Consider the following 23,090-nt stretch of genomic DNA (forward strand, 5'->3'; position numbering starts at 1 on the left):
CTCAGCCTTCCATCCTTCCGAGGTGGGTAAAGTGAGGACCCAGATTGTTGCTGGGGGCAATATGCTGACTCTGTAAACCGCTTAGAGAGGGCTGAAAGCCCTATGAAGCGGTATATAAGTCTAATTGCTATTGCTATTGCTATTAAACTATTAATCTTTCAAGATTTTAAACTCCCCATCAGCTACAAACAAAGAGGAAAATATGCGATAGCAAAAGTATATGATAAATAATTTTTTTGTAAAGGTTACTTTCCAGTTTTGAAATACATCTACATTTTATGAAACATGAAAATTTCTATCTTTGGGTTTTTTTGTATTGGAATTGTGGACCTGTTGTGATCATATATTTGAACAAAATGCCAGTATAATAACAAGACAGCTTGAGACATTGTTTAAACATAATAATGTTCTCAGCTCCATGGAGTTCTTTCAGAGCTAAACATATATATTTGTTGGTTTTGAAAAATGTGTGAGTTTATATTTTATAACTGCAATTTACAAAATTTAGCTAAGAGAGCAATTGGTATACTGTGAGAAATAAATATCTATGAATGCATTTTAGGCACACACAGAGGAATCTCCAAATACTGTTGTTCATATGCAGGGGAAAAAAGGTGACATACTGTATGCTTCACTTTTTAGTAAATGTCTGTCTGTCTTCTCTCTCCGACCATCTATCCATCTACCCTACCTACCTACCTACCTACCTACCTACCTACCTACCTACCTACCTACCTACCTACCTACAGTAGTGGCCAAAATTGTGGAAACCTTTTGTGAAAAGTGTATTGTTGAGGTTTGATGGCTAATACTACCACTCAGAATCATACTCCTGTATTTCTGACAATGTGGGAAAAGTGACTTACCTGCTCTAATTGTACAGAAAATAATAAAACCTAATATCAAGTGAAGAATTTAACTTTTATCATTTTCTTTTAATAGAAGTTGAAATCATGTTTTATGGATTAACTGTGTCTGTTTAGTTCTGAATAACATTTTATTACACCAACCCAATACTAAGAAATAACGTGGGAAGTGAGTTTAGGATTATAGCCGATGCCTCTTACGGTATTTTATTATTTTGGTATATAACTTCTTAACAATATTAAAAAGTGGGGAAGAGGTTAGACAATTAATCTCTCTAATCTCTCATAATTTCACTAACTACCCTCAAGAGGGATATCAAGCTATTTCTCTTTATGTCTTCAGTTCTCTGAGGATAGTACGTAGGATCTTGTTTTCTAGCCTTTTTTAAGCCAGTAATGCCATCTAGTTCAAAGGAATTTTTTTATATGGAAGTCTTTTTTCTTTTTTTTTGGTTAGTTTTACTTTTCTAAGCTACAGGCTCCCAATTAAACATTAATTAAATTGAACTGTTTAGAACAGACTTTTAAATATTTGCTGCCAAGATGGAGAGACAAATCAGTCCTGTTTGAAATTGGGGGTTAGTGGTTCATGCCACTGCATAGTTTGAGAACCCCCGATTTATTAATGGTGTTGTCACTCAGTGGTTGGGTTTAAAAAAAAACTTTTGTTGATATCATACATTTTTTAAAGGATGCATTGGGGCGTCCTGATTTCTCATTTTGAGGGCCAAATTTGATGTTAGAACCCTTGGTTCAGAGAAATATTTTTCCTATTTCAGAGAATTCCATTCATTCAACTTATTGGTCTGCTCGGGAGCACTTCTGCCCACTTAGATTTTAAATAGTAAATACTAACTATGTGACAGTAATCTATTTTTGCTACAGACCCACTGATCTATTACTGGCATAATACTTGCTGAAACAATAATATTTTCATTATGAAAACTAGTACTCCTTGAGATAACTTAGGTTAATTTTATATATCAGAAAGCATGATAGAATCGTCTAGCAAAGACTATTGTGTCTCTGTTAAAATGAATGGTTTATATTGAACTAGTAGTAGTTTCTGTGCTGTGCTGTTTGAATAGCTTGGAGATTTTTCTTTCTGGCAGATATGCTTTTAGTACTCAGATCCATCCGAAAGTATATTCAAGAGATCAGTTTGGTTTCCACGTAATTTTAACCAGTCAGAAGGCATTGTTCTCTTGAAATCTTTCACAAAATTTACAATGTATGCTGATTGTTCTCTAGAATTAAAATTCAGCATACTTTGTAATTTTTTTGAAAAGCTTGCGGATTTTGGGTAGATGAGAAGAGTTTCCTATCAAGGACACTGTATGCCAGTTGGACAAGACTCAAAAATAATACAAAAAATATTTTTGCAAAAAAATAAAAAGGAGCTTCAAAACCTTAATTAGTTTCACAGGTTTCATCTACTTTGTTATAGTGCATAGAAAATGTAAGCCCTTTGCTGGCCTTCAAAAATGTTTCTTACAATATAACAGTGAAAAACTCCAATGTCCATAATGGGACAAAAATAATTCTATAACTGTCTTGATGCCTCCAACTAAAGATCTGTCTTGTCCAGCATTTTGTTTTCCACAGGGGCCAGTCAGATGTCTTTGGACTCTCTCAAAGAAATGAATAGCAGTGTATTGTCATTTGTTCCTAGTATCTGATATTATCCTTTTGAAATTGAGCTTCCTTTTAACTATACTGATTTAGAGATCTTGATGGATTGCTCTACTAAGAGCAGTAGAAATAATCAGGAATAAAATGAAGAACAAAAAATGCTCAGAAAAGCGTAAGGCAGAAATGGACATCCCATGATTAATGCCACCCCTTCCCCCACCCCTTCCAGCAGTACATTTGTGCTCCCCAAGATTAACTCAGAATCTAATAGCATGATAGTCAAATTGTGACTGTGCAATATTTGGGATAAATTGATAAAATAAGGTTGGGAATGGGTATACCATGCCTATAGTAGATACAATACTATTTGCACTCCACCAAAATCATTTAAAAATTTTTTTTTCATGCCGTTAATATCTCCATGAAAAGGTTCCTGCAGCCACTATCAGATCAAGAATCAAAGTTGCAATCTCCAACTCATCAGGAAGTTGCTCATAACTTATCAGGAGATCCACTAATGGAAGTAAGAGTGTGAGAGGGAGAGACTGCCTAGGTCCATGATGGCGAATTTATGGCACGTGTGCCAGAGGTAGCATGCAGGGCCCTCTCTGTGGGCATGCGTGCCATTTCCAGCTGCTCTTCTGGTTTCCAGAGTGCACAAGTGCATTGGCCAGCTGGTGTTTATGGGTACCAGAGTCCCGGAAAATGGCCTGAAAAATGGCCAAAAGAAAGTTGTTTTTCAGACCAAAAACAGCCTGAAAAACAGCCTGAAAACGGCCCCAAAAACCAGTCATGTGCGCGCCAGCCAGCTGGTCTTTGGGTTTCTGGTGCTCCGGCGTGCACCTCTGCTCCACAAGTCACATTGGTTGCCTGTTTGGTTTTGGGTCCAATTCAAAGTGCCGGTTTTAATCTTCTTGGCATGGGGCTACAAGCAGAGGCCAAGCACGCTCCATTTGCATGAGCGGCAGGTGCACATATACGCTGTTTGTGCAAATGAAACTGTATGCATGTGTTTGCCACCCGCTCACACAGAACCATCCCGTCTCCCCTCCTCTCGCTGGTCCGCAAAATTGGAAAGGTTGGAGAACTCTGCTCTACACTGTCTGAGGGACTGCCCCTCCTCAGGTACATCAGCCTGCCTTATTAGATCCGGTAGCAAAGATATGTTGTGAGTACCATTAACTAGGGACCTACATTTTTTAAGTTCCAGGAAATGTGCCTTTTCTGTTGTGGCAGCCACCTTATGGAACCCCCCCCCCCCCGATTAAATTAGCTCCATCCTTTTGTCATTCTGAAGCCCCTTAAGACCAGATTAAGTTATCATACCTCCCTAAGAACTGGAGACTTGCTTAGATGGCTCTATTGCTGAGGTAGTTATTTTTATCCTCTTTTTGTCTAGAACTTGCATATTTATAATATTTATTTTTTAATGTGGGTTTTATATTTTTATATGTGTTATTTTTATATTTGATGTTTTATTTGTTTGTTGTATGGACCACTTTATTTATATGGGCAGCTATACATATTTGATTGATTGATTGATAAGACAGACAGACAGGCAGAATTTTTTTTACAAACTGGAACTACTTTCTCTCGTAGATTCTGAGCAAGTACATTTTGTTAGCTTTAAGAAACCTTCTCTGTAGCCATAGTCCCCTCCCTTGCGCTATGACAATATCTATCCCTTTGATTACATTTTCAGACAAGATCACCAATATCTGTGCTCTTTGGACTTTTCATATATGCTGTTTGGGATGGACTTTCATTTTTTAAGAGAAGCGTATAAGTTACTATGATAAAAACAAGAATAACTTCTTGGTTCCTGTGTTTTTCAAAAGTTATTATTTAAGTTACTGATTGAACATGGTTTTCTTTTCTTTTCAAATAGAGCAGAGACTGCCTGAAGCTTGGCCCACCTGCAGAGGGAGAAGTTGTTCAAGTAAAATGGCCAGATGGAAAACTTTATGGTGCAAAATATTTTGGAACCAATGTAGCATATATGTACAATGTAAGTTTCATTTATTATTCCAAGATACTCATTATATATTTAGGATTATGTTGACAGTTGCTTACAGTGGTAGGAAAGGTAGTCTTTCATGGAGAAAATATTCATCAATAAGTCATAGAAATTTATTCTAATATTTAGATATTCTGCCCAAAATTCTAAAGGAGATTCAGAGGAATTTTGTCTAACTCCTATCCATTTCTGTTAAATTTTCATCACTTTGTCCATGTGTCAGTGTTGGAATTCAGCTGTAAAACCAACACACAGTGTATAACATACACTGTTACTAGTATAATTATATGTTTATATTTATGTAATAGCAATCTTAATACAGCCAGTAACTTAGTGTTAAACATCCAAGAAAGATTTATTTACACATCTATGCAACTCCATAAGTAATTTTTTAAAACATGTAGATTCTAGATACTATAGGATTAAAAAGAATATATTTAACAAACTTTAATCACTTTTGAAAACATGGCTGCCGTGACTTTCAGAAAGATAGAGAGTTGAATTTTGTAGGAAAAATATAAGCCCAAACATTAGCTCATTATCATTTTTCTAACACAGTCTTTTGGCATGTGTGAGCTTATGACAGTGACTAAATTTCTGTGTACTAATCAAATATTTTGCAGAAATTCCAATTAAACCACTAATTAATTATGTTCTAATATAAGAAAAACAAATAGAGAGAGCTAAATAGCAAATGTAACTGACACCATATTGTGGTAGTGGTTTTATGTTATTATGTGTGTATCTCTCTTGAGGCTGATATCAATTAATATGGACAGTGATTGACAAACTTGGTGGTTTACAGTTGCAAATAAATCCTAATTCAGATTTGGACTCATTGGGAATATATTAACATTCTCTATATTAAATCCTGCTGAATAACTGTTGCTTGTTATTAGACCTCAACAATTGGGAGTTATTTTCCAATTTATTTTTAAGTAACAGTAGTGGCACATGTATGACTCAATCCTTAATGGAAGATTAAAAATGTACAGTACAAAAATGTACTGTAGTTGCTTCTGTTTCATCCACTATGACTAATGTTACGTTTTCAAAACTGAGTTGTTTACTAAGAATTTCTAATTATTCTGAAATAACTGCAGAAAATCTCAGGCCCATTTAATAATTTTCTATGAAATCAGAGAGAATATAATGAATTACATTGTGGCTTACCGGAGACCCAGTTTGGTTAACCCATAAGGCTAGAAAGTTGGAGACTCTTATAACTGGGTGGCCTTGGGCCAATCACTTTCACTCAGCCCTGGAAAGAAGGTAATGGCAAAACAATTCAGATTTGTTTGCGTAGAAAAGTGCATTGATTAGTCAAGAAGGTCGCCAGGAGTCTTGTGTATACAAACATACAAAAACTAGCTTACCAGAGGATAGCTAGAATAGTATATTGAGCTTTAGCTAAGGAGAACCAGGTTAATCTTACTTGCCTAGAAAATTTACTTTCTGCTATTTTTTTCTCCACTTGCCATATTTCATCAGGTTGATGTATGGATGAAAGACCTCTATGTGTACTGTATTGCATATAAGATGAGACAAAATGCAACACTAAACAATAAAAAAATTAAGTCGGCTGCTAACATTACATTGAGGTTAGGAGCGGAGCTAGTCAGTATAATTTGAATCATTCTTCTCATATATCCTTTAGATAAATTTGAATAGGATTTACATTTTCCTGTAGAAGTTTTTTGTGTGAATTTTTTAAAATAAAATTTAATTAATTTAATAGGATCATTGAACTTTTAAAAATTAATTTGGCTAGTAATACAAAATAATTGTAGATGTACAAATTCCCATGTCTGTCCATTAAAAAGTGGAGTCAAATAATTTAGAACTTTTAGAAGGTACAACTAATGCAGCAGCAGCAGCAAAGCAATTTAGCATTCCCTACACCTAGCTACATTCCCTTTTTCATTTTCTGCTAAAGAGGTTCATACTGGATTAGATCTAAACCTAAGCATGATAAAGCTTTTCATCTTCTCAACAGACTATTTTAAAGATGTTCCATCAGATTCTGTTAACGGGCATTTCCTTTAGTGTCACTCATACCTTCTTCCTTTTGACATAAGTCTTCCACAACCTTGAAAACAGAAAGATTAATGCTTATCACTTGGAAAATTGGAGGAAAATGCATCAAGCTGTTTTAATATGCTGCATAACTGTTTGTGGGCTTTGGCATTTGTGATGGAAAACTTCCATGTACAGCCAGCAAATATATGTTTTCTTATGCAGTCAACTGCTAGCTCCACTGCTCAGGATTTAAAGATGTTGTGCTAAGAAAATTTTATACTACCAGTCATGACTTCTACATTTAGGTCAAATGCTTTTTTGGAACAGAGATCCAAGCCCTTGGGTCAGATATTATGTGGTGAAGAGAAGTTCTCTTTTACATGTTTTCTGGCCACTACTTCTGCTTCTACTAAGGAGGTCTGACAGGCTAGATATTTCCTTGTGTGTTTTGCTCTTAGCCCAACTTCTAGTTATCCACTGATTCAACTTTGTATATTATTCTTGCTGTAAACCTGAATAGACATGCCAACTTGGACCTATTCATTCATTCTGGCTAAACCATACTCAATGCACTTGGAAAGTGTCCCAGAATTACATTCTTTCTTAGAAGCACAAGAGATTCTTACTCTAGGCTTGAGAATTTTCATAAAATGGAGGAACTGAAATTCTGATCCTTTTAATAAGCTTAGAGAAAAGTACTATAGTGACAATCTTCGATAAAACAATTCACTAAAACTTTCCCTTTTAATAGTTATTTGTTTCAGAGATGTTCCCAGTTTTTGGCGCACACTTCTTGCTTGGCTTTGGCAATCTAAAGTTTCCTCCCAACTTTTAGAGATGTCTGTATTTTTTATTCATAAACTAAAAAAGCACAAACAAGCAGGACAAGTCTAATCAAACTTTCCATTGAAAAGTTTTATAAAGTCATTGCTCATATGCTGTCTAGCATTTTTACCTCATTTGTTGGGGCACAATAATTATACAGTTGGTCTAGTGTACTCAAGGCTGCCTTCCTTACTCTTTACATCTACCTACTGATGATACTGAACTCTAAACTAGCAGATAACTTTACCCAGCAGTTTCATGTAGATGCTAAAATAAAGCAGAACTTGAGGCATCCCTCGAGTGAGAAGCCATGGGCATTACCTTTCCTCATCTGTCAATACCGACAGGAACTGACCGCTGAGGAAGGAGATGAGCCACTGCATCACAGTGTTTCTTACCCACAGCTGATCCAGAAGGTAAGCTTTTGTCAGTAACAAAAGCTGTTGAGAGATCAAGAGCATGAGGATAGATGCCCCACCTCCATCCTGACTCTGCCACAGGTCAGGCCCAGTGTAATCAGTGCTGAATCTCTACTATTACCCTGGCTTGAAACTAAACCCTACCCAGATAATCCGTTTTGTCCAAGATTTTCAGCAACTAATATCCAACCACACGCTCAACAACTTTCTCCACAGTGGTGGGTTGGAGATAAGATGATAATTGCCCAGGAGATAGGGGTCCAGTGATGGCCTTTCCAAATGGGGACCTGCAGGAGACTTTTCCTTCCCTTTCTATCACTTTCAATTCTTGTTATTGTGGCATTTGTGTTGCCCCCAAAAGTGAAAAGATGTGCCCAGATAATGAAATAAATCTTTTAGATGTGACTTACAAAATCATTCAGCATTTTGGCACAATTTAGAAATAACAAAATATGTTATCACTTTTTCTTAACTGCTTATTGCACTTTTAAAAAAGCCTTTAATTTTAATGCCTTGACCTTTCCTTTATAGTATTTCTTTACGCAATTGTTTAACTCCAGGGGATTTTATCCTGCATACAAACAGCTGAAATATTTAGTTAGCTATGCTGCCAGGTGAAAATAACAGTTAATAATTATTTCATTAATTCATTTTACCATCAGGTAGAATTTGAAGATGGCTCCCAGATAGCAACAAAAAGAGAAGAACTTTACACTCTTGATGAAGAATTACCCAAACGAGTGAGAGCCCGCTTTGTAAGTATTGGCAAGGAAAGTGTTAGAGCCACAAATCTGGACAAAATTTCACAAAATTTGCCATATTGCTTATTTACACTATAAAATTATGTGCCTCAAAATTCCTGAGGTCTTGTACGAATATATGGTTTAGTTTCCTTTGACCATGTAAGCATTTAATGTTTAGCATCCTACTGATATTTACTATATCTATCTATCTATCTATCTATCTATCTATCTATCTATCTATCTATCTATCTATCTATCTATCTATCTATCTATCTATCTATCATCTATCTATCTACCTACCTACCTACCTACCTACCTACCTACCTACCTACACACACACACACACACACACACACACAATACGAAAAGGAAGTTGGCATTTCTGTATCAGAAACAAACTTGCTATACAGTACTTCTTGTTAAAACTAACCCCAATTTATCTAATTGTAGCTAAACTCTCAGCTATAAATTGGCTTTTCTTACATGCACCTGTTGTAAAACAAATAGTTCTCCAGCTTTCTGGTTCTCCTCCAATACCTTGGACTAGGGCATAGGGTAAGGGTACTGGCTTGATTGCTTTTCTCAACAATGCATTTTACCATCAACATAATTGTTGCCAGGTTGTTTCTGTATCAATTTATAAATTTGGTGTGAGAGTGTGCATAAAAATGTATTTGCTATAAGGTAGAAAGCACATGAATACGCAGGTTTTACAATCACTTCTGTAACATGGTGTGGATGGATTGATCAAATTTGTAGATTGCTTATATTTGTCAAAACACATTTCTTATCTATTTCTAGAGATGAACTGTGTTCCATCTCTGCTACAAAGCAATATTTTGGGTAAGATTACAGCAGGCGAAGTATTCTTTTAGGAACAAAATATGGTGATATTTTTGTCCAAACATACATCTTGTAAAGTTTTAGACAAATCCATAACTTAGATATTCATAATAATAAAAATAGAGAATTTCCTAGATAGCAACAATATTTTCAAAGCAGCAAAAGACTCAGAAAAGCTTTTTCTTTGTGTGTACAGTGAAATTGTGAGAGCAGATTCCCAGAAAGAAAGATATCAAATAGGAAATACTCTTACATTAATTGGTGGTATTTATAGTCTATGTGTTTCAACAACTAAGAAACTAATATATTGCCAGTATAGGAAAGATAACTTTGGAACAGAGAAATAAATATATTAGTTAGAAAAGAAAAGAAAAGAAAAGGCAGGGCAGGGTGGAAGGGAGGGTTGGAATGAGGGAGTAAGTTGTATATTGTGTATATTTGTGAGTGCAAAAGGAATCCAATAATTGTTCATCAAAAGACCTATTAGCACTTCAGATACAATATTTGTTCTAGATTTTTTTTTAAAAAAAAACACCACCTGGTATTAAAATATGCAATGTATGACCTTGGCTGTGCCATATCATTACTGACTCTGTAGAATATACCTAACATTGGAGTGAAGATAGACTGTGGCCATTAAATGTGAAAGGTTTTCCCCTATAAGTGGTGTACAGGATTTATATTAAATTGATTTCTTTTATACCAAGGCAGAATCCTCCCCCCCCCCCCCAATGATGGGCTTTCTAAAGTTGAAATATATTCTTAATCTTTGTTTTTAGTCTACAGCTTCTGATATGAGGTTTGAAGATACGTTCTATGGTGCCGATATTATCCAAGGACAAAAGAAAAGGCAGCGGGTATTGAGCTCCAGATTTAAGAATGAGTACGTGGATGACCCCGGCTACCGCAGTTTCCTGAAAGCCTCATTCCAAAAGAAGTGCCAAAAAGGACTATAAAAAAAGGAAAGATTTCAAATTCACTTTCTCTTGGGGTATGAAGAGCATGAATGTACTCCCTGCTGGGCAAAGAAAAGCAAATGTAAAATTTTTGAAGATGTGTTCTCTTATTCATTCAGGTGTCTACCTAGTGGTTAAATGCATTAAATACATGTATATCAAGAAGTTTTCTCCAAAGTATTTGGAACCCTTTGAAATGTCTTGATCTAGGGCTCCAATGTGGACTTACTTTATTAAACATTTGAATCAATTTGTGTTGATCAACCTCAGTTTTGAAACCCTACTGACTAGCAGGAGTAAAAGTGACAGTCAGTGAGTGTTTTGCCACGATTCCCTGATATTTAAAAATTACCTATCTAGATAGGAATCTCCACCCCCAAATAATTTGTACAAGTTCCACCAGTTTTAGCTTTCTACAGCATTCGCTAAAACAAATGCAAGTATAAAGAGCATTACGATCTGTAAGTACTGTGCTGCTCATCACTTTGCACAGGGCTTTTCACACTATTTATGCCTTTACTACTTACAGTACTACTAGTAGTACTCTTTGGCTAGGTTTAAGTTAACATGGGATTTGGGAGGGGGTGTTAATAAAAGACAGGTGTTTTTAATGAAGGATATCTTTAGGAATGGAATGGGCGTGTATATTTAAAGGGGGATATTTTTGGCATCTATTTTTAAACTTTTTTTCAAGATGTTCTTGGGGAAAGAGCAATTTGTACAATAAATGCCTCATTGTGTTTATAAAATTACAGTTTACATATCTTTGCTTAGCAGGCCAGTTTTGAATTAATGTAATATAGAAAAATAATTTTGTCTTCCCTTTATAAATAATAGTCTGCAAATGTAATAGTGTTTGAAATAAATAAATAATGTCTCTTTGCTTATTAGAGTTGCAATATGTGTTATATAACTTCTAGAGAGCAATCAAAACATTGGTGGTCTTTACATCATTCAAAATAACTTATATAATTACTAAGACAGCTTATTACCTTTACAAATTTAACTCTTGGTATGGAATAAACAATCAGAACAGACAGAAATAATTTTATCAGCAAAATTCAAACTACAAGATTCCAAGAGTTCACCATCCCAAATGGCTCTGCCAGGATACCATTTTGCTAATGTCGCAGTAGCAGAAAAGTATCGTTTCTTGCCTTTATCATCATGCAATAAGTTTTAAAATTATTTTAATCAGTTTTTCAGTCCTAATTCTTTCCATATATATCCTGTAACCATCTTCTTATATGTAGACCAAAGAAGTCATATTCTTCCTAATTAGAGAGTTAATTTAGCAATTACTGAGTTAACAATATGAATCACTTTCACATTATTTGGCTTAACCAATTCAAATGGATTATAAAGTACAGTAAATTGAAAGTTCTCCAGGATATTCAAGAATTCTGAATTCTGGTGACATCTCTAAGTGAACTCTGTAAATCAGACTAAACTTTGTTATGTAGACAGGACTGTCAGGTGGAGGTGAGGGAGTCAAAAGAATAAAGACAGGAGTCATGACACATGATCAAAGCCCTTCCCCTTTTGTATATGTGTCAACATTGCATGGATTTACAAAGCATTGGCTTCAACTATGTAATTATGACCATTGCCTTGATTTTTTAAATTGTTTTTTTGTCCATCCTGCACATTCTGCAGAGGTAATTTCAGCAATCAAATGAATTCAGAAATGCTTAGGGAGAAAAAGGTGTTTAAAGCCTTATGAACAGCAGGCAAGGATCTAATTGAGGTCTCAGGGACTCTTGCTTCAGGAGCTATTACATTCATGATTGCTAAACATTGGCAGCAGGTGATCCACTTTTTAAGCATGTAAATGTAATGTGAACATCAGAGGATGACTTTTTCCAGGAATGTTCCATCTTAGTCCCTTGATAGGAGTGGTGGGTTCCGGCTCCCATTGCAACCGCTATGCTGCAATGGGGCCAGGCGTCCATCACGTGTACACGTGCAGCATGAGCATGCATACTCACTGTCCATGATGCTCCAGCTGCTCAGCGGAGTGTCGCACAGGTGCCGTACATCTCTTGCATGTGCGCAAATGTCCCAGTCAGCTCAAATAGAGGTAAGGAGAGCGGGCGGATGGGCGGGGCCTCTGGAGCACCATACCGGAACAGTACCTGGTGGTCCCAGTAGGCACCGGTACGGCCGTACCGGGGCGTACCATTTGTATCCCACCACTGCTTGATGGGCTTCTGATTCTCCAGAAAGACCTAGCCTTGAATCTGGAGTCCTCCTGGATTCTTGGCTCCTGCCCAAAGGGCAAGTAGAGACTATGACAGATCTTTTGAATAGCTTTGGCTGGAGAGCTATTTACAATCTTTCCAGGAAGCAGATACACTGATGATGGTTGCTCATGCCTTTGTCATTAGATTACTGTAATTTTTCTACAAGGGACTGCCCTTGAAGACCACCCAGAATCTTTGGGTGGTCTAGAAAACATATTCTTAATGAGGATCTGCAGTACATCCACATTACACCACTGCTGTACAATGCTGGTTAACCACAGTGGCACAATTCTGAATGCAATTCAAAGTACTAGTGCTAGTTGATACCTGTAAAGCCTATGTTACTCAAGGCCTGGATATATTAGAGTCTTTCCTCAAAAGCTTTTGACTATCTGAGCAAAACAATCAAGAAATGCCTGCTAACAGGCCCCTCCGAACACAAGGGATGGCAAGAGGAAGCCAAATGGCAGATGTGCTCTTTGGAATAGTTTGCCCCTTGAAGCAAAGATGGTTCCCAAGCTTATCACCTTTTGGAAGTAAATGAAAGCTTGACTTCTCCTAGGAATCCTTTGGAAATTAATTATAGCTGGTTGCTGCTATTTCAGTGAATGAGTTGGAGAATTCAGTTATCAAGTTTATTCATTTTAATTAGGTTTTCTTACCGTGTTTACATTGTAGCTTCCAGCAGAGCATAAACAAGCAAAATAAAAATAAAAACAATCAACTATATTCTGTAACTAGGTGCCAGCCTCATGCAGTGGTCCAGACATGAAGGACACCCAGAATTGCTAGCTCTAACTTGTATTTATATTTAAAAAGATAATTTTTAATATCTAATTTAAAAGCAAGTCTGGAAGTACATCTCTTCTCTCCTACTCCCACCTTTGTGGTCCAAGAAACTAGGGAGGAATGTAACATTTGCCACACCAACATTCCTTCTGAAGGCTCAGCTGCCACTTGTCTGACCATTATCTAGTCTCTGGGTCTTCCATTTGTCTCCCAAGATCATTCCCACATACCATTGCTAGTTTACACCATCAACTTACAGAAAAGACAAACCATTGGTTGCGAACTAATGGCTCTTTCATTTTTTATACTCCTTTTATATAACCATCCAATAAATGTAGCCTTGGCTAACAAAGGGCTTCTTAACCCTGCTTTGAAGACATCCTGTGTTTGAAGGCTTGCTTGATCCAAACCCAAGCGAAGGTTTTCCACACCCATGTGAAATGCCATTTTCTTTACCCAGTCACAATCCTGAAATATACATTTATTCAATCAATTAGCACTTATTACACTTAATTACATAGATCCCCTGATCTTCTCTTTTGTCATCTTGGGTTGTGCATCTTGTTTTTTCCACAACACAATACATACATAATCCCCCTGGGTTGGAACTGCCAACAGATATTATTCAGAGTCCACTCCTCGCACAAAGTACTGATGATTACATTTGCATATTGTTTTCCACAATGTGCTCAGGCAGCACCCACGATTCTCCCATTTTATATTCCAACCAAATTGAATAGATTAAATTAAGGATAATGGGAGACCCAAGCGCCCCCCCCCCCCCGCTGAGCTTTATGGCTGAGAGATGCTTGAACCCAAATCCTCCCACTCCTTGAGCATTCAACGTTCCAAGCCAATAAACCATTGTATTCCTCCCACTTGTAATGAAGAAATAATTTCAGGAGAATTTCATAAGTTTCAGTATTGGATGATGTCTTTAAGACATGTTACAAATACACCAGAGTGAAACCTTCTTGGGCTAATTTCTTACAAGTCATTCTATTTCTTTTTAATTGCATTTGATCTTAGTCAAGTTGAATTGCACGAACAGCTGGAGGAAGTCCATGCCTATAACAAATATTTCTCCAGCAATACATCTGTTTAAGAGTTAATTGGTTACAGGGATCTATATCAATATGAGATTGGCAGATGAAGAGTATCAAAAACATGACCTTAATCTATCTTTGTTTAGCTTGCTTTCGCCCTCTTCCCAGTTTATACAATACCAAACCTGAGATGGCTAGGAAAGTGGATAACAACAAAAGACAGGTATTTCTTACTTTTGAATGTAGCTCTGTGGGACCACCTCTTTGCATCTCTTCCTGAAAAGATACTTATATACGTATATATATAAAAGTGAAATTCTGAACAACCCTTTTCAGCCCCTTCTGTTATCTGTTAGTGAAAGATGTCACCGTGATATGATTAGGAGAGCTATTTTTTGTAATGCATTGTAAAGCTCTTTTCTTTGGCCAACAAAGAAAATGTCTATTTATAATACTGTGTGACAGCAACTACAACAGACCTCCTCCTGCTGTTGATAAATCTGTAGCTTCTCCTTCTCAGCTTTAAAAGACATCTTACATCTCAGCTTTTTAGGAACAAAACTTCTTTAGGTAGAAGGAAATGGGGTGGTGATGATGGAAAACAGAAAAAGTTGGGAGAGATTATGTTCCGTCGGTCACATGACTTTGCTGCAAGAGTTCTGATATCCTTCTTTTCTGAAGAATATAAATTAGTTCACCATTTTTATGCAATAGGGTATTCCATTAAAGGAGTAGAATATGAAAACATTAGTATTTGCAATTGGTTGATTTAAATGTAGCTTGATTTTCCATCTTTCCTCTCAAATGGAGTGAGATTCATTTCTGGGGAAAGCCCTCATCCACAGAAAGCTTATATTTATTTCATACCTAGGAATCATGGGATCACAAGTGCAACAGTTTGCAACATAAAGTTGAACATTAAAAGCGGTCGTTATAAAGTGTAAGAAAACAAGCACCAAGATGGTTCACTAATGCATCTTCACCTCATGACATCCGTTGTTTCCTCATTGTGACAGAGAAATGCCTATAAAAGGCATGAAGTTGTGTGCAACAGGCAGCTCTGCAAAATCAGCCCCCAATTTTCCATGCTGAGCTCGAAAGCAAATTGAGATCTTTGCCTGATCAGAAGCTCTGCATTATTGAGGTTCGCAGAGATTTTGGTTACATTCAAGTGAATGTAGACCAGGTTCTAGCAGTGGGCCTGCGGAACCCAGAATGGGATGGAGTCCATTAAATTGCTTGTGTGATGTGTTGTCACCATGGTGGGGGGTGAGGGGGAGTATTATTTTATTAATTTATTATCTCATTCTTTTCTTTTTATTTTTTATACATGTTTTTATGTTTGTGTAAGCCACCTTGACTCGCCATGTGGGGGGGGACTATTAATTTATTATCTGATTCTTTTATTATTTTTATTTTTTATACATGATGTTTTTATATTTGTGTAAACTGCCTTGACTCGCCATGTGCAAATAGGTGGCAATATAAATTTTCTAAAATAAATAAAAATAAAACATCAACAGAAGACTTTGCATAATTCTGCTCAAAAGAGACAAGATGGAAACTGATCGAACGGAACCAGGATGCGCCATCCTTACATACTGTATGTTACTCTTTATTATTAATGCACATGAGAAAATTTCTCTGTGGTGAGCAGAATGTTCTAAAGCAGGGATGTCAAACTGGCAGTCGGATGCATCCTGTGCAGGCCACGCCCACCCCAGCTCCATGAAGGGAAAAAAAATCACAAAATGTCATGTGACGGCAACCTGACATTTGCTGAAAATGAAATAGACCCCTTTATGTAATGATGCCTCATTCTGTCCTCTCCTGCAACTCATTCTCATCTCCAGAAAGGGAAGGTTATGATCAGTTCCAAAAGCTTTCAACATGGTGAAACACCTTGTGATGGTCGGGGCGTGGCATGAAGGCAACACAGCCAGAGAAACTTTATTGGAACCAACTTTGCCCCCAACGTCCCTTTTACTCTTTGGCCTGGACAAAAGCTCTTCCACAAACCTGCAGATACTCCAGTTCAAATGCTGTAAGCAGACTGACTGCAATTAATCACTCCAGTAGGGCAAGATAATGAGTTCCAGAAGTAAAAAATAACTCCAGCAAGACAATGTCCAACACAGAAGGATGGAAATAATTAAAACATTCTGGAGGAATGCCAGGAATGCAGGTCATAACTTTCAACACTATAGGAATTCAGTGTTTGTTCCTGACAAATGCCCCTCCCAATTGGCTCTCCTTTAAACTCCATCCCCAGGTGTGCCTTGTGAAGGGAATTGGGGCTCTTTCCTTCCTCATAAACTATGCAACCCACATTGCTCTTTTCTGTGTTCTTCCCTGCATGTCCTAGGATGAGGAGGAGGCGGGGGGGGGCTTGGTCTTCATCTGAACCCTCTCTCCCTTGTTCTACCTCTCCCTGCTCTGCCCAGCCTGACTTTGCCCTTCTTCAGTTTCCTCCACAGCCAAAGGAGCTACTCTCCTGCTCTCTGTCAGCTGTTTGTCTTCCATCTCAGAGTCAGACTCCAACAGGGGCATGACACACCTCTTGAGGACAGTTTTATATCTACAGCATCTCAGATGGGAAACTTGGCAAGATCTGACAAATTAATTAAAGTAGGCTTGGGAATGATGGGAAAGAAAAGATGATTAAAAAAGGGTCTCTCCTTTTTAATAAAGTAGTGAGGTAGAGATGGGCAGGTAAGTGAGTAGAAATCGTCTGAAGGATTTAGGAAGAACAGCACAAGGAAAATACTTAAGAAAAAAGCTGATATCTCTTAGAGCTTTTCTCTTGTAAATATGAAGTAATGCTAATTAAATCGATAGGTACATTTAAATCTATCCTAGAGAAAATGGCAAACATTTTCCACTTATCGGAGAATGAAATTAACATAAATGAGAGATTGTTTTCAGAATCATGGACATACTTTGAATGGCGCTTTCAGTCTTAGAAGCCATCTTTGGATAGGATCTCAAGCCTGTCACCTATTCAAACATATTTTACTGTGGGAAATGGGGAGGGGGGATTTTATGGAGCTTGGGAGATATGTAAAAATAGCATTCCTTCTCAGAAAGTCAAGGTCGCCTTCTCCCTGCATCTGGACAGATGTAGATGGGTGGAATCTTCCTTTGTGGCAATGACTGATTGGACCATGGGATGGACTTGTGGGTGTTAGAACAGGGTCTTGAACTTTCAACTGGGTGGGAAAACCTGGAAGCTTTCAGATTCTGGTTTTTCCAGATGTGCCAATATGAAATCTCCAATAAATTGTAGCTTTGAGGAAACCCAAGCCTTGGAGTTTCTTTTCACTGGGTATGTTACTTGGAACCCTGACAGGCATTTTATATTCTGTAAACCTCCTTGAGTTGCCATGTGCGAATAGGTGGCCATATAAATTCCATAAATAAATACATAAAAATAAATTTTCAAATCCTGAATCACAGAAAGCTTGCTTTATGAAGTGGCTCTCTAGGTTGCAGTAAACCATGATTTGGGGTCTTGGCTAGCTTGTTTACTTTCCGCTTACTTTTCAATTTCTTCATCACTTTCTTTTATAGCTTTCCCAAAGGCCCGCTTATGATATATTTGTAAAAAGATACTCTTAACTCTATTCCACTCCTAGTGAAACCCACCTTTTAACGCCTCTGTTATTGGGGACTCAAAGTAGTTATAAAACTGTCCTTGCTTAGTTGCCGATGTCATACACAATTATTATACAACTTGCTCTAGCTAGAAGGTAAGATGTAGATTCAATAAAAGCATCAAATCACTCCAGAAGTAACATACTCATTTACCCTAAGCAAGTTGTTATTGCTTATATCGTGTGTCATTTAGGTTCTGTTTTTAATATAGTAGCTGCTGGAAGCCAGAAGGTTTATGGGGAGTTTTTTTTAATCGTTCAATTGATAGTGAGCACACTTCATTGGCTTTCTCTGCTGACACTGTAAGAAAGGCAGAAACAGCCAAGAGTCTGTTACTAGAAAGCGAGTAGGAAGAGAGTAAGAAGAAAGAACAGGCATTAGTAGAAGAGAAGCAATGCCTGGGAAAATATCTGCTATAACAAGTGGAAGCTTTCTTTTCTTTCTTTCTTTCTTTCTTTCTTTCTTTCTTTCTTTCTTTCTTTCTTTCTTTCTTTCTTTCTTTCTTTCCTTCCTTCCTTCCTTCCTTTCTTTCTTTCTTTCTCTTTCTTTCTTTACTTTCTAACACCACACTCCATGATCAGATTTATCTACTATTTATTTATTTATTTATTTATTTATTTATTTATTTAGCAAATTTAAATAGCTGACCAACTCACACATAGCTGACTCAGGTGGCTTACAAAATGTATAATGTTGTCCGCTCATAGGATGACATCAGAAACTAGCTGCACACTTGAGAAAGACCTCTTTGCATTGATTTGATATTCTGGGAGTTGTAGACCATTATTTCTGATGGGCTACTTTGGGCGGTGAGGCAATTGAGAATAGAAATTGAATTTTTTGCTTCCAGTGCAAAAAATATCCTACCTATAACAACATAGTAAAAGGAAAGACAATTCCAAGAATGAGAAAAGATTATTATAGTTCATATCTATGGCAGCAGGTGCCTATGCTAGGTTTCTATCTTTCAATCTCCAAAGATGCTGAGGAATAACAAGATGTTTTTCCCCCACTATCTCAGAACAATTCAATAAATAGTGTAGCAGCCCTTTCAATTAGATCTCACAAAGATTCCAGAAGCAGCCTATTGATCACATGCATTCATTGATAATATCCATTGCTTTTTTCTCCCCGATCCTCTCAGGTAATAAGAAAAACCTCTAGCTATGTCAGTTTACAGTTTATATGCCGTATTTTTTGCATTATAAGACGCACCAGACCATAAAACACACATTAGCTTTAGGGGAGGAAAATAAGGGGGGGAAATCTGCCTCTGCCTCCTAGCATCCACCCTATATTCATCTGGCTAGTGTCCTTGCAGCAAACAGCAAACAGCCTGCCTCTTCCGTGTCTGTTGCCTCTGCTGGGGAAATGGTAGAGCCTTCTTTGCCAAGCAACTGATTGGCGGTTGGTTCGGCCTCCCAGAATACTGCTGATCAGCTGTTCTAGGTGGTGGGAATAGCCACTGCTGCCAATCACTGCTGCGTATCACCACTGCCTATTACCACTGCTTGCCGCTGCTTGCCACCGATTGGTGGCAAATGGCAAATGGCAACAGCAGTGATAGGCAGCACTGATAGGTGGCTGTGATAGATGACGGCAATTCCCACTGCCTAGAACAGCTGATTGGCGGTATTCTGGGAGGTCGATCCAACCACCAATCAGCTGCTTGGCAGTGAAGGCTCCAGCGTTCTCCGGTGGTAGTGAAACATGACAGCAGTGACAGGGGAAGTGGTGAATGCTGCCCCAAGCCCCTCCCCACACTGCAATATTGGCTCTATATGATGCACAGACATTGCCACTCGCTTTTTTGGGGGGGGAAAGTGTGTCTTATAGTGCGAAAAATACAGTAGGTATTTTTCTAAGGTAGCAGGAAGTAAAGTAACTCCATCGTATTTTTGTAATGCCCTTTTCACAGTGGGCATCAGAATACCAACTCAATTTCTGTGTTTTAAAGTTATTAAACATGTAAAAAATTCATAACTGGTCTAATACTTAATACTTATTTAATCCAGAGATCACCAAAAGAAACTTGGGTATTTGGGGTTGTCTGATTTCTTCGTTAGGTAGGACACAAAGAAAGACAAGAGAAGAGGAGAGAGATGGAAAAGTCTCATGTCATGAAAATCATGATGGCTCATAAGGATCTCATAAAAATATTTCCTTTCAGCTTCGGCGCAATGCCAATTAAGCAAAATAGTTTTCCTTTTTTTCCCAAGTATGAAAATCATTGCCATACGGTTAGCTAAATCAAATATTTTGGAGGAGATGTTCCCATGAGCAAGACTAGGTAAATATTTGAAGAAATGCCAGGCACAATTGTTCATATCCTAGAGAACTCCTTTTATTGATTGAAAAAAAAAATACTCTGACTTTAAAATGACTCTGGCCAATTCTGTGCACCAATGGGAGGCTAAAATGGAGTGGAGCATTTTGCAGAGTTCAGAAAACATTATCTTTAATGTGAAAAGTCATACCTAGAGCAAAATTATGAAATACATACAAATGTTCTGTTTTTAACCTTATTTATCAGTGATGGGTTGTTTATTTATGAAATCATCACCGATGTTGTGTTTAGCAAATGAAATATATTTGACCATTGCGTTTATCAGAAAACCTAGCATGATAGGGGGAGAGTTTTATAGATTTCTTAAATGAAAACAAAAAAAATGTCATTGCTTGTGGGATGTTATTAAAGGATTGAAAATCATCACTTGAAGTTTGCAATAATGTGAAAGCCATCGAAAAAGAAATGTTATCTATCCAAGTCTAGGTTTGCAAAAGGATTAGATTTAATTCAGATACGGGCACTTTGTTAAAGCAAGTTGTCCTGAAGTATAAAAAAACTTCTTTAACAATATTATGTTAGTGGAGAAAGAGCTAATCATGTTCTTTAATTTTTATCAGTTCAACTTTAGCAAAAGTTCAAGAAAGTGAGACACAAAACCAAAGATAAATTAGATGCGACTTTTCTTTAGTATCTTGTACTTATTTTTAACTGCTTTTTTTGAATTCTAAAAAAAGTTCATCCCATATTCCAATCCTCTGACTGTGTCTGCCCACATAGTTAAGTTTCAATTCATATATCCAAAGCAGCACCATGCACAAACAGAGACATTAGCATGTTGTTGAAAAACTCCCAAATCTGCATAAGTATAAAAGCTGTGATGGGCGAAAAACTCCCCTAAATTGAGTATCTTTTTTTCCAAACAGTCGAATAAAGACTATGTTAATTGTATATTTGAGGTTTTCGGATATTTGCTGGTTTATTAGAATACCAATTACCTAAAAGCAGCTTGCTTAGTATGGAATAATGGTAAGGAATAATGGCTATTGGCAGAAAACTCCTAAACAGGAAGGCAGAGCAGATGGGGAATTAAATGATGGACAACCTGAACAGAAATTTCCTATGCTGCAACATCTCCCTGCAGATCCTGCTAGTATAAACTGAATGGAGATCAGGCTCATTTTTTGATAGCCACGGCATCTCCAGTAGAAGAATCTTGTAAAAAAAATCTTTAAAACATAAAAGAGATTCATTTCTCTGGGCCTTGTAGAGTATTTTAGTTTCACATCAAGCCTTCCAGGGTTTTCTTTCCCTCCCCCCTTTTAACAAATCTCTTTTCTGTCACTAGAAAGGAGGAGAGTGAGTAGGTGTGATGAATTACTCCATTTTAGAAATAAAATGAAAACCTTTTGACTGCATTTTTCAATTAAATCCATGAGCTGTACGGGAATGGAGGTGCACTTGAGCTTTCATTGCGTCTTCTCCTGTTCAATTAAGGGCCTCTATGGGACCCTTCAACGTACTTGAGACAAGACTTGGTTTCATCAAACCAAACCATTTCCCACTGAATTTGGGGACAGCCACCTCACCATTATTTATTCCTTTCCTGGATAGAATGTAAATCCACTGTTCACTGATTAAAAACACTTCAACACAACAAAATAAAACAATTGACCTTAACATGCCAATTTGAATACAATCTACAACAAGGTTGGTGGTTTGAGGGAGAAGTTTTCCCCACTCCAAATAACATTGTGATGAGTGTGTGTGTGTGTGTGTGTGTTATTACAAGTTTCAAAGGGAACATGAAAACTGACACAAACTTATACAGAATAGCTAAGAGAGAGAGAAGAAAAATGCAGAAAGAAAGGATAAATCGAAAGAAGATGCTTGATTTCTTTTGAAGCAAATACAAGTAGGATTACAAAGTTTTGTTATTCTATGATTGCAAAATTTAAAAACCCTACTTTTTCCCATTATCCATTTTCCCCCTAATCATTAAAACCACAAGTCATAAGGGCACGTTTTCTGTTTCCTGCAAAAGGCTAAAAGGGATTTCCAGCCAGTTATATGATGTCTATATGTATAAATTGGTATGTGTATACCATAACATGTGTTGAAATGTAGCCCATGACCCAATGCTGGACCTGATTCTCAGGATCAGAACAGCTGCTCCCACTTAACTATTTTGTCCTTCAGAGGAAACATACCTATAATTTTCTTACAAAACACTCTTAGTAATTCTGGCTTCGTTATTACTTCTATGTAGCTACTCCCCGAATGCTCTATTTTAAAAGTTTGGGTCTGTTGCCAATTGGGAATTGAGGGCGGTGGTCCACTCTTCTTGAAACAAGAATCTGGCACATGAGGTCTCTATTCTTCAGAAAAATCACAGTGGAGCTACAAAAAGCTTATTTCTATCAATTCCCTTTTAAAGCCAGAGGCTATGGCCACCTCCCATCCTCTGGAAAGTAATGCTACAATTGCACTGTGAACTGTACGGAGATTTTTTTCTTTAGACTGATCTTCTGCTCTGATCCTTTGGAGAACTCTAGCCTTTAGGGTGGGGAAAAAAACCGCTTTCCACTTTCTTCGCAACATGCATCATTAAAGATCTCTCTACTTCCTTGCCCGTTTTCTGAAGTAAAAACCTCACATTTTCACATTTCCTTATAGGAAAATTATTCCCTTTTCATTTTCTCCTCCTTTTGGGTATTTTCTTCCATCCTAAAGGATCATTTGGCAACCCCA

General features: G+C 37.2%; 1 protein-coding gene across 11 annotated transcripts in view; it reads left to right on the forward strand.

Moving 5' to 3' along the window:
- KDM4C (lysine demethylase 4C) overlaps window positions 1-11,197 on the forward strand; it is a 226,842-nt gene extending 215,645 nt beyond the window's left edge. For 10 of the 11 annotated variants that reach the window (XM_087716051.1, XM_087716052.1, XM_087716045.1 and 7 more), the window contains 3 exons: window positions 4,387-4,506; window positions 8,441-8,533; window positions 10,144-11,197. In XM_087716051.1, the coding sequence (XP_087572177.1) occupies window positions 4,387-4,506; window positions 8,441-8,533; window positions 10,144-10,320 (390 nt within the window). In that variant the 3' untranslated portion in view covers window positions 10,321-11,197. Of the gene's footprint in view, window positions 1-4,386; window positions 4,507-8,440; window positions 8,534-9,322; window positions 9,365-10,143 lie in introns of all 11 variants that reach the window. The other variant, XM_087716056.1, reaches the window with a different exon arrangement.
- The last annotated feature ends 11,893 nt before the right edge of the window (window positions 11,198-23,090 follow it).

Source organism: Thamnophis sirtalis, unplaced genomic scaffold (assembly GCF_051295495.1).
Source record: "Thamnophis sirtalis isolate CommonGarterSnake01/CBP01778 unplaced genomic scaffold, rThaSir2_p1.2 scaffold_5, whole genome shotgun sequence".
In the NCBI taxonomy this organism is placed as follows: Eukaryota; Metazoa; Chordata; class Lepidosauria; order Squamata; family Natricidae; genus Thamnophis; species Thamnophis sirtalis.